Source organism: Dreissena polymorpha, chromosome 7 (assembly GCF_020536995.1).
Source record: "Dreissena polymorpha isolate Duluth1 chromosome 7, UMN_Dpol_1.0, whole genome shotgun sequence".
Taxonomy (NCBI): domain Eukaryota; kingdom Metazoa; phylum Mollusca; class Bivalvia; order Myida; family Dreissenidae; genus Dreissena; species Dreissena polymorpha.
Genome location: NC_068361.1, coordinates 52,369,967 through 52,389,045, shown reverse-complemented (window position 1 = coordinate 52,389,045; position 19,079 = coordinate 52,369,967). Strand labels below are relative to the sequence as shown.

At 36.9% G+C, this 19,079-nt stretch overlaps 2 protein-coding genes across 2 annotated transcripts; both read left to right on the top strand.

Annotated features, from left to right (window-relative positions):
- The first annotated feature begins 6,535 nt into the window (after nt 1–6,535).
- On the top strand, nt 6,536–8,557 carry LOC127839707 (uncharacterized). Its single transcript, XM_052368091.1, has one exon. It carries the CDS (start codon nt 6,536–6,538, stop codon nt 8,555–8,557), a length of 2,022 nt encoding a protein of 673 aa, XP_052224051.1.
- A 337-nt stretch (nt 8,558–8,894) lies between these two features.
- On the top strand, nt 8,895–11,112 carry LOC127839706 (uncharacterized). The gene is made up of 2 exons (XM_052368090.1): nt 8,895–9,028; nt 9,315–11,112. Exons 1-2 carry the CDS (start codon nt 8,895–8,897, stop codon nt 11,110–11,112), a joined length of 1,932 nt encoding a protein of 643 aa, XP_052224050.1.
- The last annotated feature ends 7,967 nt before the right edge of the window (nt 11,113–19,079 follow it).

The window sequence follows — 19,079 nt, the reverse complement described above, 5'->3', positions numbered from 1 at the left end:
TAGAACAATCAGCTTTGTTGCATTTATTTGTGTAAAAATTGCTTCTAGCGTTCAATAGAGTTTTAGACACTACACATAATATTAATATTACACTTGTTTATCATTTTTTCGTTTTGCGTACATGTTTGTTTAATTCGTTTATGCATACAAAGGTACATAACGAAATTGCGAAACAAGATAGTGGGTTCTTTCCGCCAGCAAAAATAAATTATCACGCTATTTCTCCATGTATTAGTATTGCATGCCTACGCTGATTATATTTTGCTTGATAAAAGGTCAGTGTCGTCTCTTTACATTTATGTCAACATGTAATTTGCTTCTGAAATATTCTGTGTATAGATTTGTTTGCATTTATATAGCAAATGTATTATTTCATTCAATATTGTTTGTAAAAAAAAGTGACTGAACTTGTAGCATTTGCTGTTTCTTGACATTTCTTTTATAATGTATCATGACAATACATGCATTCTGTATTCTTCAATGTGTGTTTGTTGTTTCGTATTTTGATGGTTCGTACAATTTTGGCAGTTGGTCAATTGCCATGAATAAAGGACCAACTTATTGTATATAATGAGAATGCAATACTGCTCCAGCAGCTGGAGTGTGACTTTTTTACATGCAATAATAGTTACATTTCAAAATAAAAGTAATCGTGAATCCGTTAGAGCGAAAAGTATCAATGTCATTACCAAGATTGTATTGACATAAGCACCATAATTGGTATAAATATAACTACCATATTACATAATTATTCTATGATGCATCATAGTTTTTATCTTATTAGATTTTGCATCCCATTGTTACACATTAATACAAAGTAAACAAACGTGATTATAGACGTACATTGATAAAAGAAAATGCTTTTTCAAGGTTAATTGTTCTATTCAAATTTTGCATAGGAAAATAAGCATTCTTACTGCCAATGATGCTGATGATGATGTACACATCCATGTGGTCAATTTATATTTCCTTTATGGAGTTTGAATGGATTTCGATTGAACAAACACCTTTTTGAAAGAATTCAACTCCGCTGGCAGCATCCTACGAGGCATTCTGACATTACAAAAGAGACTTATAACAGATCTTAGCTTAGCTAATTATAAAAGTTTACTCATTCGGAAAACGTCTTGAATTAATGTTCATGTCTTGGTCTGCAGCCTTGAGCATGGTAATTTCCGTTTTAAGGAATGCAAGAAATATATATATATATAAGTTTCATTATGAATATCTCTTTCAAGGAAAACAATAAATTTGCCGAAGCTGATTGATTTAAATAAGTTACACGTGTTAGATTAAAATTAATGTGAACGTCTTTACCAGTGCATTCATTTAATATAGTATATAAAACTGTGTAAAAATGACAGTAAAATATTTATACAACATTTTACTCGATAAGATTATTTATTGTAAGTACACTTGCTAAAAAAACAATTGACAAACGCCAGGAATTGTGACATTGTTGATATATAAGAACTTGCACAGGATATTCAATAACTTGACGTTATATGCTTCATTTCACTTTAAGTCAATTAAGTACTGATTAGTTGTGAAATTATGTCAACAAAACAGTTCATATGTACACAGACAGACAATCCTCTTGAACAATGTCAGTATCAAAAATAATAATTTTGAAATCACATATATGAATATTGCCGAGAATGGTAACGTGACTTCTTGTTTTCAAACATTCTCCTTATTATTTGGGTCGACTTATTTTACAAACAATAGTACAACTACCGTTTAAGTACGTATGTCAAATGTAATGTTTACTTATTTTTGAGTGTTTGTTGAGATTATAAGAAAAATATGTTGATAACGTTTATTTAGTTATTATTATTCGATCTTTGCTTATTACACGGTTTGACTCAGTGGTATTTCACTATCGAACACGTTAAAAAAAACATAATATTGTGTTTTTTTACTTAAACAAAACTTGTAAACAATGACAATTCATATCATTGCGCGAGTTTCGACTATAAAACACGTTGTTATATCATTCTTTTTCTATAGAATACCTACACGGATTGTTACAACACGTACCGTAATTACTCTATGTTTTCGGACACTCTAAGTTTTCGGACACCCTTTTTTTAGCAAAAATAATTATTTTTTGTGACTCTAAATTTTCGGACACTCGAGTTTTCGTCCATAATTAAGGTCTCTAAGTTTTCGGACAGTATATTTTATAGCGCTTTTTTACCAAATTTCGGTCCTGATTTCGATATCTAATGACACTTCGATCATGGGGTTTTACAACCAGATTAACATCATAAAACATGGCAGGTGCATGCCTGAGGGCAACGGACCATTACATTTGCGTTATTGGGTAAATAACCTTGTAAACCGGTATTAAACAATGGCTGCGCCCGATAGCTTAAGCGTTATGACCAGGGGTAGTGCCAATTAACAGTTAAATTATCTACCGCAATGGTACTACCCCTTCTCAGTAAAATCACTGTGACAAATAATAAACGCTTCAAAGTGTGATACACCCAATTGCAAGTTTTACGAACAATGAAAGGTGTTAGACAACAACTATCGGAAATGAACAAACAAAGAATTCATTGCTTTTTTGTTGCGTTAATTACAGGTTCATACTAGCGAGTATCGGTACATCACATGCTCATCTTTGAACTCGTTGGTTAAAGTACAACCTTGTAGTAACTTTCTGTCAAAGAAATTAAGCATTTAAAATATCTAAAATGCAGTGGAAACATATATAACTGTAATTTATACTATACGGCATGGTATTTACAAGAGCGTGCTATTACCGGTAGTCATTGATACAATTGACGCTATTTTCGGACACTTAAATTTTTTACTCTAAGTTTTCGGACACCTGTATTTTGTGAATATTTTTCGTATCTAAGTTTCCGGACACGAAAAAAATTTTTTTTTTAAGTGTAAGAAAACATAGAGTAATTACGGTATTGACTTTGTGTTGATTTCTTCCTAAAAATCGACCACTTACCAGATTTGAGTTTTAGGAATCGCTTGCTTTCCAGTTTGTACACATGTTTTAGTAAGTAGCAATGCTAATACGCAGTGTATACATTTATTTGTAAATAAAAAATAATTAATAAATTTATTTTGATAAATTAATTTTATGCAAGCATAAACTTATAAACATTTAACTTGAGTATTTAATGTTTATACACACATCGCTGTCCGGGAAAACATTGATATTGGGTACGATACCGACCATATGTTTCAGGCACATTGAGGCCAATCATTTAGCCAATATGCCACTACGTCAAAAACAGTGTTGTTTGTTGTGCCCTGTGGAACATTACAAACAAATGGTTGTACATGGATTTACAATAAAGTAGAACATATGGTTTGCTCTCTTCTCAAATCATCGTAAAAAAGGTAAACAGATTAAATCATGTGTTTTAGGACTTCCTAATTCAGAATGCCCCCCCAACCCAATAGAAAAACGATCAGTTGACGGCAATACTGATATAAAAGTGCTGTATACACGACGTAAAACAAAGTTTCCTTCAACTCTTTAAATCAATGCATTGAAATCAATAGAGATTGCGAAAGTGGGATCCACATTTCTATTTGCAACTTGACAGTCAGACTCTTTTGAAACATGTCTCAAGTAATTGACACACTTGAGACTGTAATAATAGGCTATGAAAGTTAATCATTCCGGTGTTGCTATGCTTGGAAGGTACTGAATGAACTATTATGTGCTTCCATTTGCATTAATTCTGTACGTAAGTAGTCAATATACGTGGAAGTGAGTGTCTGAACATATCGGTGAAGATTTTAAATATAAAGCTAACGCATAAAAGTAAAATTACATTTGAAAACATAATGTAGTTCATTTTGTTCAAGCGATTTCTTTAATATATTTATAGTCATTACACTTTTGCTTTGTTCGCCTGAAAATAAGTACATTCTTGAATTTAAAAAAAAAACAAATAAGTTAAAACTGACACTAAAAGAGGAGGTCGGTAGAGGTCATGAACGCTAGGTATTGATAGATCTTGAAAGTTACGGCGACCAACAATGTCGCCACACAGCCGTCCAATCATGCACAGGAATCGATAGCGATCAAAGTAGTAGGATAAACAATTAGCTTTCGGCAGCTAAACGGTCCGTCTCAATTGAAACCGATCGTTATGGATAGACATAATGGTCCGAGACAAAACAAAGCAATATTTTATCACGACGATCTTGAGGCGCAAGGAAGATGGTGAATTGCATATGATAAACAATCCTTTGCATCACGTGTATACAAACAGGTAATACATATTGAGTTCGGTTGTCCTACATAATACATACCTTTTTGCACAAAAAATGAAAATGATTTAAAATTATTATATTGTTTAGAGCTTAAAAATTGTGCGTATTAAGAGCTTTAGAATTGTGCGAATAATTTCGGGAAAGAAAACACAAGGAATATAGGGTGTGTATTTTCATTTTGTGCGTGTTACATTTTACGCGCAATAAAAACAAAATCCACAACACTTTAGGAGGTTTAATGTACTCTCTTCTAAACAATATTATGCAACCGCGATGTAAATCGGCGTATGTTGGTTTAGATGTGTGTAGGTTTTAACTTCAGAAAATCTATAATCTATAAACGGATTACAGTTATTTTCCTATTGTTGATTTAAAATTATGATAACTACAACAAAGTCATTCATTTAAAGTGAATTATCTTTATTCGTATGATACAAGTTGGTGTTCTGCCTTATTAGCAGTGCTTTAGCAATATGACAATACTGATAGCAAAGCTTCTAGCTTTGAAATGGACGCTTTACGAAAACGACTTCAAATTTTGGAAATAAAAGACCGAGTTCGAACCGTACAAATACTTTAATTAAACATTAGCGATTGCAGTTGCATGGTTAACAAGGAGTACTTGACATCTGAAATGTCAGTCTATTAAAACCCGTTCCAATATAGTAACACGAGGCCTGAGACAAAACAGTGTAATAAACAATAACGGTAATCTAATGACGCAAGGAAGATGAAGATTGGCCTATAATAGGCTACATAACAAAACATTCGGTTTTCGTGTAGTTTCGTTTTTTAAGTTAAGAGGCTATTTAAAAAGGTTGATACTGACCAACGATTTTGAGAACGAATGGAACGACCAACAAAGTTTCCAATGAACTGTCACGTCATGGAATTGATAGCGATTGCAGCCGAAGGCCAAATACAGTATTTATAACAAAATTGTGATCTGAACACATGTTGACTAATGTCATTTGGCGTTGGTTTTTTCTATGTGAAATGTAAGTATTAACTGCGTATAACACCCTTCAACATATTCGAACATGTGTGATAATTTTGATTGTTTTTAAAATTACCAAACATTCATATGGCAACATAATATATTAACAAGATACGTATATAAAACCAGTTGAAGAAAAGTAGTTTTTTTTAAATAATGCAATTTTTGTGAACAACTGAATTCTGGCGGTTCTTATGTGGAACCTGCGTCTTGAATAAATGCTGTGCCGATAAAGTGTGTTATGGCCTTTTGCGTAAGAAAAATGTCAGGCAAACTAAATTGTAGAAAAAAAATAGTCCGGACGGACTGACAAAGTGGAGACGCTGTTATTTCCTTTTGCTGAGCATAAAATACCTGTCGTGAATATTATATGAGATTTTAGACGTAACGTTGATTGGCGGTTGCCGCGAATGAGCACGTTATTATTATTATTATTTTGACGTCATATAGATTTGTTTTGTTGTTGACGGGAAGTTGAATTAAAGGATCGAACCTGAACAGTCGTGTTTTGCATATCAACTCAAAGTACACCAGTATACCTTCGTGAAATTGGTGCCGTGAACAAACAGTAAAATGCCGACGACAATAGAGAAGTTACTAGGCCAGCGGCTAGGTTTGAAAAATATTATTGACCGTTTCGTCAGTAAAATAGAAGAAGCGAGCGATGAAGACGATGACATTCAGTTTCAAGCGCTTATCGAGAAATAAGAAGAAAAAGTGGCATGTCTGCTAGTCCACAATGATTAAATTCTCTCGCTCACCGACGCCGACGCTGCGCCAGAGGAGATGGTCGAGGTAGAAGAGTATACCTTCAACGTAGAGGTCAAACTTCGAAGATACAAGCAGCGTCTACAGCGGCCTAACATTGGCATCACAGACGCCGCCGATTTATTATCGCATGCATCCGGCTCCGGTAGTCAGCAGGCATCCGGTCCACTACCACCAAACAACCAACGCAGGATGAACACCAATTCGTCAAACAACAGCGGCCAGTCAGCGCCCGAGATAAGTACATCTAGTACTCATAAATTGCCAAAATTAACACTTCCACGATTTGACGGTGATATATTACAATGGCAATCGTTCTGGGATTCATTCGAATCGTCAATCCATTGCAATGTCAACTTGACTGATGTGCAGAAATTCAATTATTTGAAAGCACAGTTGGAGGGTACAGCCGCCATGACTATTGAAGGATTTGCACTCACGAATGCAAATTACACGCGCGCAGTCGAATTGTTACGTGAAAGGTATGGTCAACATTGCAAAATTGTTCATGCAACCATGCAAGCGTTATTGAAATTGCCATCACCAACTTCCACAGTCGCGAGTTTGAGAGGGTATTACGACCGCATGGAAACGTATATCCGGGGTCTTGAGTCGCTAGGACAACATCAAGATATGTACGGTAGCCTATTGGTGACAGTTGTATTGGAAAAATTGCCGATGGATATACGTAAAAATCTCGCCCGCGTAATCGAGAATAATGACTGGTTTTTGCAAGATCTGCGACGAGCGATTAACAAGGAAATCAACATTCTCGAGATCGGCACCAGAAATTCCTATGCGTTGCCGGAAGTTAGCGACTACAACTCAACAGCATTGTTTCATGCAAGTGCGAATGGTAAGAAGACTTCATACACTCCTAGCAAAAAGTGTGGCAAAAGGAAAACGCAAAATTATTCTAGAACATGTGCATTTTGTGATCAAGAACAATTAAGTTGTGAATGTAAAAACTTTCCTGACACTGCTGCCCGAATGAATGTTGTGAAACAGAAACAGCTTTGTTTTAACTGCTTGGGTAAACACCGAATCACAGAATGCAAGTCAAACGGACGCTGTCAAAACTGCCACCGGAAGCATCACACTTCTATCTGTAAGGAGCTACAAAGAAAACCGGAAGTTGAATCGCCGCAATCAGAAGCCGCCGTATTCTTCTCGTCTTCAAAGAGGTCGAATGCAGACGTTGTATTGAAGACCGCAATTGCCACTGTATCGTCGTCTAACACTACAACGGATGCCGCCATATTATTCGACGAGGGCGCACAGCGATACTTTATCACCAGAAAGCTTGCTGACGTTCTTCAACTAGAGAGTGATGGAATAGAGACACTGAGCCTGACGGGATTCGGAGGAAGTAATAACAGAAGCTTACAGCAACTAGAACGCACGACAGTGTACATAGTATCGAAGAAAAAGAAAATACCTGTTAGTGTGCTCATTGTCCCCACTATTGCGGCTCCCATCAACTGTGGGTATCTTAGATCGACTGCGGAACTTCCGTATCTGCGGGGATTAAAGTTGGCTCATCCCGTTACAGGTGACACGTTATTTCACATTTCATTACTCGTTGGAGCTGACCACTATTGGGATATGGTCGAAGATCATGTTGTTCGAGGGAACGGGCCGACCGCCGTAAAGTCTAAGATTGGTTATTTACTGTCCGGTCCGATGCCCTCCACGTCTTATGTGCCAGCTGATAAGCACATCTTAAATGTACTTGCATCGCGCGCCCCAGAAGACAGCATATTAGAACGTTTCTGGAGTCTTGAGAGCATGTGTATCTCACCTTGTGAACCTGACCGGAAGTCTGTCGAGTACCTAAAGCAATACCAAGAGACATCTATTGAGTACGACAACGGAAGGTACCATGCCAAACTACCATGGAAGCAAGATCACCCTGCTCTACAAACAAACCACAATATAACTTTGAAGAGAACTGTTGGGACTATTCAGAGGTTGCGCAACGAACCGGAAGTGCTTCGGGCATATGGTGACATCATAGCAGAACAGGAAAGACGTGGCTTTATCGAGCGGGTACCACTTGGTCAAGAGTCAGCTGAACAAGTGCACTACATCCCTCATCACCCGGTGAAAAAAGAATCATCAACGACATCCATACGCATCGTCTACGATTGTAGCTGCCGTCAGTCACGTGATTCACCAAGCTTGAACGAATGCCTGCAATCAACGCCACCGGAATTGAACGAGCTTACGTCGATTCTTGTTCGTTTTCGGTTGAATCGATACGCTGTCTCCACAGATATAGAAAGGGCTTTTCTACACGTCGGGCTACCCGAAAAGGATCGTGACATGACGAGGTTTTTCTGGCTTGAAAATCCGTTAGATCCAGATAGTCGACTAGTGACATACAGATTCAAAGTAGTGTTGTTTGGTGCAACCTGTTCGCCATTTATTTTGAATGCAACATTACTGAAACATCTCAGAAAGAATATGAATGTGAACGCTGCACACGTCATTGAACGGGACTTGTACGTAGACAACGTAATTTCCAGCTTTAAGTGAGAAAAGGATTTACTTGAATACTTCACAGAGGCAAGACACTTGATGTCCACAGCTGGGATGAATTTAAGGTCGTGGATATCAAACAGCGCATGTCTGAGAACAGCCGCGGAAAACGGAAACGTTCCGCATTCTTGTGACGTCACCAAGGTGCTCGGGCTGAGATGGGATCCCAAGTTAGACACAATAAACTTCGTAGACTAACAGATACCAATTTTAGAAAAAGTTACGAAGAGAACGGTTTTAAAATTTTCATCACAAATATATGACCCGCTTGGACTTTTGAGTCCAGTTACAGTCCGAGCGAAAATTCTCTAACAAGAAATGTGGAAACAGAAATATGACTGGGACACGCCTCTTCCGTCCAGTTTACATGCAACATGGTCAGAAATCGCCACAGATCTCAACACTGTTGTTTGAGAGACGTCACTGCGCCGCCAGCTCATACAATCTGTTGAAGGAACTGGAAGTGATGTGAAACCGGAAATGCACGTCTTCGTAGATGCAAGTAACAAGGCGTATGGCGCAGCGGTATATATCTGCAACAGAAATGAGTCAAGATTGGTGATAGCGAAAAGCAGAATCACTCCTGTTAAATCACTATCGCTTCCACAGTTAGAATTGATGGCTGCTTTGATCGGAGCGAGACTAGCTACCAACATTCAATCTTCCCTGCACACGACGCATATCACGTTTTGGTCTGACAGCCAGATAGTCCTTCATTGGCTCTCCACAACGAATAAATTGAAGAAATTTGTAGCCAACAGAGTGTCCGAAATAAACACGTTGACCAATACAAACACTTGGAAATACTGTCCAACACACGACAACCCCGCAGACCTGCTGACACGTGGGGTATCAGCAAACGTCTTCATGAAGAGCAGCATTTGGCAAACGGGGGGCCCGAGTGGATCACAGACACGAGGAGGTGGCCTATATGGGAGACGGAACCGCTACTTGTCAACACTATTTTAGATGAACACGCCGGAACAGAGATGGTGCCGAGTCACGTGCTACATACAGATATATCTACCGGGTCTCTACTTAACCTTCAGAGCGTTATCAACATTTCTGACTACAGTTCCTACCGAAGACTCCTGCGCGTGACAGCTCTTGTACAAAGATTTGTCAAAAATTGCAAACTTCCACACAAAGAACAAATTTACGGAACAGTAATTGCAAATGAACTCCGATGTGCTGAAAATCTGTTACTTCGGCATTGTCAAGCCACAGAATACAATGATGAAAAAAAAAGTTTGAAATCACGAATGTTTCGCATCCCGCTTGTGAAACAACTTCGTCTGTTTATCGACAGTGACGACATTATTCGATGTGGTGGAGGAATTAATAACGCTCCACTATCGGAGATGACGAAGTTTCCGATATTGTTACCGAAAAAACACCACATCACACGGTTGATTGTCAAAGATGCGCACATCACACATCTGAACTCGGGTGTCAACGCAACTGTGACACATATACGACAGAAGTATTGGATTCCAGCGATAAGACAGTGTGTGCAGACAGTCGTCCGGAAGTGCGTCACTTGCCGCAGAGTCGTTGGACGAGCCTTCAGAGTCCCCGAGCCGCCGCCATTACCGAAGATGAAAGTTGAAGACACGCCGCCCTTTACAGTAACGGGGGTAGATTTCACGGGCGCTCTATACGTAAAGCAGACAAACGGAAATGAAACAAAAGCATACATTTTTCTTTTCACTTGTGCTATTACTCGAGCCGTCCATCTCGAAGTTGTCACCGATCTAACAAAGGAATCGTTTTTATGCGCATTTAGAAGATTTGTTAACCGGAAGTCACTGCCGAAATTAATAATCTCCGACAATGCTACCACGTTTGTAGCAGCGTCTAACCATTTGAAGACGCTAATGGAGTCTACATCAGTCCAAGAAACATTGAGCGGTATGGGAATAAAGTGGCGTTTCATTCCACAACGCGTCTCATGGTACGGGGGATGGTGGGAGCGACTTATTGGTTTAACGAAAGTCGCTCTGAAAAAAGTACTTGGTCGAGCATACGTCACACTTGAGTCTCTACAGACAATCGTCACAGAAATCGAGGCTGTACTTAACGATCGGCCATTGACATATGCATCAACAGATCTTAACGACCCCGCGCCCATCACGCCGTCACAGCTGTTATACGGTCGCCGAGTTACAACGCTGCCTCACGATGACGTCACAGTCGATGCCGGGAGTACTGTCGCTGCAGCCGACCATGCTGCATTTAACCGCATGGCAAGGCGACGTGAGCTGCTCATACAACAGTTCTACAGACGCTGGAAGACTGAGTACCTGACGTCACTCCGCGAGCACCACCGAATGTCTGGTTCCAACACGCAGCCGATCAACACCGGGGACGTGGTGCAGATCTATGATGATGGCCCTAGATGTCGATGGAAACTTGCCGTGGTCGTCGATGTTGTAACCGGAAGGGACGGGCATGTTCGCGCGGCCAAAGTGCGAACCAGTAACGGACTGTATACCCTTAGGCCAATAGCAAAACTTTATCCACTGGAAGTGATAAGTGCCAATGGAAACTGATGGACAATCATGATATTGTTGATGGACTGTTTTTTTTTTTTTTTAAATATTTAAGCATTTTGTTATGATTATCGTATTCGTATACTTATGTGAAAACTCTGTTTTATCATTTTGCGGCCCCCAGTATGTCGTGAATATTATATGAGATTTTAGACGTAACGTTGATTGGCGGTTGCCGCGAATGAGCACGTTATTATTATTATTATTTTGACGTCATATAGATTTGTATTGTTGTTGACGGGCAGTTGAATTCAAGGATCGAACCTGAACAGTCGTGTTTTGCATATCAACTCAAAGTACACCAGTATACCTTCGTGAAAATACCCAACAACCTTATTGCAATGAAGGGGTGAATACAAACTAATGTTTCTTTCGTGTAGGTAATTTAAGTAAATTTAAAAAGCTTTATGTTTGAAACTTTTGGGAAGCCAACGTAGACCCTTAAAAAAATCGGACGAACAAAAGCCTAATATCTTTCCAAATGCAATATCAACCGGAAAGTTAATGCATTTAGATAATTAGTTCGCGTCAGAAAATATATTGGCAAACCATATATTTTTATTTTCTTTTCTCTTCTGGTCTTCAAACATTTTGCGAGGGATAAAAAAACATATCTATGTAACTAATGTATACAGCAAAATGTAACCATTATTGGTTTTGTCAAATGTCGATTTTTGAAAGAAGTTGCCTCTTTTGGCTTTTTCAAACGATTAAGTTTCTTTAATAATTGCAATACGCAAATGCACTGTCTGAACCGAAACTAAATATGTAAGAATCGCAATAATATGTCTTTTCATCCACGTTGCTAGACCTCAATTCGGAGACAACTAACCATAATTTGTGTTATGCAAGACGCAGATACTAGTATTCAATTATATATTAGCCTCGCCTCAGTTGTTTTCAATGCGATGTTCAGGGTAGAATGACCTGTGCTATATACAAACATTGCATCTTTGAAATTTAAATTGTTAATGCACAAATGAATTAATAGTCAAACACATTAAAGACGTAGTCTATCTAAATACATATAACATGGCCGCCTAGCAGCTTTATAAGCATTTGTCAAAGTAATGATGATGAATCTGTTTGACTTTCCATGATTTTTAGTACCAAAAATTACCATAAGAAGTGGGTAGAAAATCGTTGGCATCAAATTTTAATAAGAGCATTTTTTTCAATTATTACAACGTATAATATTTAATCCACCTAGGATTATAATAAATAATAGTATATTTGAGAAGTATGTACACTTTACGATTCACTAATATTATTGACAATATTAATAATACACGCCAAATATTCCGAAACGTGTCAAATTAATGGTCGAAATCGATGTGAGGCAAGTGGTTCAGCGTGAATTCTTGTGTTTTGGATATCAAATTTCAAACACGTTTAAGTGCAAAATGTTCAGCAAAACTTCAATTTTAGCTTGGTTAGATTATAAGCTTTTTCAATATAACATTGCATATGTTTTTTTTTTAATTTAATGCGAATTACGAACATTTGTTGTATTGAGATTAATGATTTATTTTCGAATAATATGATACTTGCTCGTTTTTCTGGTTGATTCAATATTGTTATAGAATATGGACATATCACTGATATCAAAAACTACCATAAATTGAGAAAATTATCTGACGAACATTATTAGTGCATTAATGATGTCACGCAATGTCGTTGAGCGTTATTGCATGCCAACACCGATTGCACCAATGCAAGACTTCGTATGGAAGAATTCGTCACGCACATTGTATAATATAAATTACTTATTCGCGTCTGTGGATATATTTTTAACATATATAAAGAAATCGTGTGATCATTTACTCAGAATGTTGCCCACTTAGGCCGCAAAACTACACTTAAACAAAAGCTTTGTTTGAGGTTAAATGTGACGTTTGACCTCTTAGTGGGACCTTTACCTTTTAAGAACTGAGACGTTAAATATATGCTACCCTGAGTCACACCATGGTGGTCTTTCGTGGAGAGTTATTATAAAAGAACATGATAAATGACAACGTTACAGACCGAAGGAGCCGTTTAAATGCCGAATTCGACCTTTGAACTATAAGCGGTGAGGTTGGGAGCTTTGTATTTAAACTACCTCGCCAATTTATTTTCAAATCCATGAATATGTGGCACGTTCATGGCTGAGAAAGAAGTTTTCAGGCTTATTTATTGCTATATTTAAAAAGTGTGACTTGACTAAGAGATATAGAGACGGGGTTTTCACCTAGCCCGTCGTCTTAAAAAACATTTTAGATTTAAAAGAAAGTTTGGTGAAAGATGAAAACTGGTTGAGAACGATTGCGGAAATAACAAAAAAGTGGTTGAGATCGAGAGCGAAAATAATCAAAGATCCCTACGTTGAGAAATTAATTCTGAAGTTTCTGGTGAGATTTGATTGGTTATTGAACTTGTATACTGTTCTATGATAATTCGTATCTGCAAAACGTTGTGAAAGAATCAATAAAAAACTGGTTGAATGGAAACCAAAACGTGCGGACGGACTGACGGTCATACAAACTAATTGGCAGAAGTGCTTAACTATATGCCTCTCTATGGGGGAAATAAAAAGGATACGATATTTGAACGCTCACCTGAGAAAATGTTGCTCAGTGGTATAATATTCCAGGCCACTGGCTTGCGGCTCATTTTGACAATAAGGGCATCATAATATGCAAGTCTACTTAATATATTTTAAACAAACACACAAGCGAGGCCAATTTCTAACAATGGAGGTCTTTATGAATACATTTGGTTGAGGGCAAATGAAGATGCTACAGACCGAATATGAAGGTTAAGAGAGTGACTGTTTCAGAAAATTTAAACGGGATTCCCAATATACGACCATGTGAAACTCGAAGCAACAGAGGTAAAGCCACTATAAGAGGTAACAAATCAAATATTTAACATATTGGCCTTACGGATTAAGAGAGAAATACGTTTAAATTGAACAATTGTATCATTTTCTAGAAATGGCGACATTCAAATGCAGCGGAAAAAATGTAGCTTGCGTGCAGGTTATTAATCTTCAATCATATGTTTTTAAGCCCGATTTCTGCCATCCACATCGCATCACTGTGATTCAGCCCAGAGTGGACAATTTCTATCTCACCACGATACACCGTTGACCACGGTGATTTCGCAGAGGCGAATTGCGGTGTCAGTCTCTGCGTTATCCGGAAATTGATCTCACGGTGGACCACCATGATCGCGGTGGACCACCGCGGCCTCGCTGGTACGCGGTGAAATACATGTAAATATGAATGAACATGTATATCTCGATATTGCAGACCGTATAATTTTTGCTAAGTTCTAGAATGTTTTGTTTCATTTGTATGTACATTTGTATGCATTGTAACTTTAACAAAAACAAACAATTTTTTAAATAAACAACAAGTAAATCGTCACGCAGAAACTGTAGAAACAAAACATAAATCTCATCACGCTGGATGTACGACATGTCAAATGATTCTGGAACGAGGGTAAACAATAGAAAATAATTACGATTGTTAACAATCAAGTTACAATGTATACACATGTACATACAAATGAAACAAAACATTCTAGAAATTTGCACAAATTATACGGTCTGCAATATCGAAATATACATGTTCTCACATTTACCTGTATTTCACCGCGAACCAGCGAGGCCGCGGTGGTCCACCGCGATCATGGTGGTCCATCGTGAGATCGATTTCCCGATAACGCCCGCGGTGTTCAGCCTCTGTCGACGCGATCTATCATGATGGAAACACCTTCCGATCGTGGTGATTTTCCACGCTCACGAAAAATTGTCCACGGTAGGAGTGAGGTGCATGGCAGAAATCGCGCTAGACGTGGTGTACTTGATCGCAAATTATCAAGATTTCTGCTGATTTTGTGAAAGGCAACGCAGTATACAAGTATATGTAAGGTCAATCCCATCTATGGAGGGCAATGTATCATAAGCTGTGGAATTATACAAACAAGGAAAGCAAATGATAAAACTCGTTATAGCACCAGACATTCAGAACTTGGGCACTACTACTGTTATTAAACATGCCGTTATTCTTGACACATAAAATCACACTTGCGAGTTTCTAACAAAATCTGATTTATCAATAGAAGTATAACTGCAGCTTCGGTTGTTCATCAAATATATTTAGGAAAATACCCTGGGCTGTGAAACTATGCGCCTTCGCTTTTCTTGTTTTTCTACAAATACAAACACCTGTTTGGTAAATTCCACATTAGATAGACACCTAACATTATGTCATTGTTCCCGATATGCATATATACACACGTAATGTAGGAAGGACAAGGTATACCTTGTTTTTCGTCTTCTTCTTTACATAATGAAGACCTGGGTGTTTTACTATAACTGATGCGCCAAGGAGGGAATTCGCTGATAATTTTATTCATGGCATCAGTCCTCAGAAAGCTGTTGTCACAGTGGTGAATATTACACCATTGACAAAATAAATTCAATCAAAGTTAAATTGTCTAGTTTTTTAAAATTTAAATTGCTATTCTAACATATTTTATTTGCAGTTTACCGTTCGAGTATGTTTTTTAAACATCAGAATTAAGTTCCTTATGTGATTTTCATTTTACCGTTCTAAGAAGGCGGCCCTAAAACTTATATTTTCGGGTTTTGGTTTATGTGTGTCTGTTATGTAATTTCTGTGTTATAAAATAATGTCTTATTGCGAGGGATGAGTGAAAGTTTATGCATACCGTATTTCTGGTTGAAATCACAAATGCTTTATTTTGATCGTTCGAAAGGCGGTTATCCAGGCTTCAATATGTTTTATTTAGTTAATGTCGCGCTGTTTGTATGTCCTTGTATTGTATAGTTGAACTGCCATTTGTCTACAGTAGAGGACACGAATAAATCTCCAGTTAATTTTCTGAAGTTTAATGTTTCCTATATATTTGGCGCCTAAGGATAATAACAATGACAAACAACAGAAATGAACAGAATCATAACAATTCAATTCAATCTTAATTGTTTTTTTCAATGAGCATAACCATAGTAACCGTTTGGATACTGTATATTTTGATCGACCAGCACACTAGACCGCTTAAACAAAACGGCAGAATTCCTTTAATGTAGTATCTTGTTTCTACTTTTGGGTGTGTATTGCTTTCAAGCTGAAAAGAACGTCGAAATCGATATTATGACTTGAAAATAGACAAGGAGACAAACAAAGTCGTCATCTAACCGTGCAATCGTGGCCAGGAATCGATAGCGATTGCATTGGCATGATACCCAATGAGCATTTTGCAACTGAACCGCCAGTCTCTATTGAAAACAGTCTTAGCATATCGACTAAGTTTGCCGGTGACAAAAGGTTGTGAAAATCAATCATAGCGATATATTTAGGTGCGGAGACGATACCACCTTTGATATTTAGCAAAGATTGATCAATTAACAAACTTTGATACAGTGAAAAAACACAAATGGTTTTTAATTCACTGTGCTAATGTACTCTGTAAACCCCTATTAAAATACGAGAAGCTATTTCTGTAGATATTATACGCAAATATCAGGTTTTCTTCGAATGCAAAAACGATTTACATAATAAAATCAATATGCTTGGGGATTACTTCTTATCATTGTGCATTATTTTATCCGTTTGCATTCGTTAACCTACTGCATATATTAAACTTAACATCGCCACATTCTCATAACAAGAATGCTATGGTATGACAGCGCAATACTTTGTATAATTGCAGCTACCAGATCGTATCAATAGCGATTTTTGGGGGTTCATACCATATATACATAGCACATACATTGTTACGGTAATTAAGTACAACTTCACTTTATTTGGTATTCGTGTTCCCATTACGAGATTTACATCCACAATGTTTTAATTTAATTGTTCGAAGGTTAGCCAATGTAATACATGCTATTAAAACTGCCTAGCTGCAGTCTTATTTAAAGATTAATTCATCTCCAAAAACATTAAAATATAAATATTATTATTTTATCGAAGGCAAGTGGCAAATAATGTTAACTTAGCTTGGAACATATACAATGCTTTAATCCATTAAATTCGAATTTTACGAAGACCATTAAATGTTGGCTTAAAGGCAAAGGCAGGTCGTATTTAAATTATTGTTTTACCAACTCAAAAGCTTATATTTTAAAAATCATAAAGGATAGCGATATACTGTTCACTGCGATATTCTGTTCACTAATAAGTGAATTTCTTTTGTTTTACCAACTCAAAAGCGGATATTTTAAAAATCATAAAGGATAGCGATATACTGTTCACTGCGATATTCTGTTCACTAATAAATGAATTTCTTTTATAGAAGTAACTTAATATTGTACCTCAAATTCTACATAGTAATTATGTATTCATTCATTTTATGTCCCAAGTCTATACTGTGGGACATATTGTTTTTTCCCTGTTTGTTGGTTTGTTTGTTAGTTTGTTAGTTTGTTTGCGTCAACTTAACATTGGCCATAACTGTTTGAAATATTATTGGTATGCATGTGTATCTCATAGAGCTGCACATTTTGAGTTGTAAAAGGTCAAGGTCCTCTTTCAAGGTCAAAGGTCAAATATATGGGGGGGAAATAGTGTTTCACAAACAAATCTTTTTTAATTATAAATTCACCCGCAAGTATTATTAAAGTCCGAAATTCTAAAGATTCAATAACACAATTATAAATACTTGCTGTTATTTCTGTTGAGCTTCCAAGTCAACGCTTAAAGAAACCATATGCTTAATAAGAAGTTCATACCTTTCATTTAAAGTGATGTATAGCTTACATTTTTTCAAGGTAGACAACTTCTGCGAAAGGAAAAAAGAAAATACAGTATTTGACATGGTTGTTTCCCTTATGCGTTCAGACTTCTGATCAATGTAAACTTAAGAATATTACAATAAGTTCATAGAGCAACTTAAAAATATGAATAATACATGCACAGTTATGGTATGTGTGTTAATTAAGATTTGATAAAAAAAATGCATTTATATTAACACACTAACAGTATTTTGAAATACACAATTTTGAAAACCATAGTGTATTCAACATTAAAGAATGCAGTACCAGTATTTAAAATGTTATGAATAATTGCATTTTCTTGACGTAAATAAATAACACATAAAGAGCAGGATTTTTTGATTGAGGTTGTACATGTTCCCATTAACCAATCACATATTTTATAAACAGTTGTGTGAACTAAATGATGATGCTTGAAGATTATTAATGCAGAAAATTATATGTTGGCAATAATTTCCTTTATGTATATGCTTCCAGTAAACCTCATACGCCAAACTCCGGTAATAAACCCCATGGCTAGGGTGAAATAACTAATTAAGAATGATTCTTAAAATTTAAAATTTAGTTGATTTCTATTCTGATATCCAGGGGACCGTTTCAATAAACATCGTAGTACACATTTACGATACGATACATTTTTCGAAGATACATAATTGTTAACGTCAATATCATATGATTATAAATTTTCATTACTTAATTAATTACATTGGCATCCCAAGCGCCGTATATATTTGACGAGCATGGCGAGCTAGTTCGTCTACTTATTAAAATTACAAAATTCTCTTGTAAGTTCAAACTGACGTGAGATCGTTTATGAAACGGCCCCCGGATGGGTAAAACATGCTCCAAAATGTCCTTCTTCTGATAAAACTCTCGCTGCGTTAGTTCTATTATATAATTTAACAATGACAAATGGCTTGCAGAGATAATGGCAATGCGCCGTATAGCCCATGATACGACATAAATCATTCGCCTTATAATCAGATATCCGGAGGTTCTCCGCCTTATTTTTATGGATGCTTAATTAATTAGTACACTTTACAGTTGTACTGCAAAGTTTCACTTTGGACGCATAAAAAACATTTTTGTGATACCAAAAATTTAGTCATTTTTCTGAACTCGACGCACTGTAATAAATCGTTCTTCGTGTATTATAATGAATGATTAATCAAGATTCGCATTT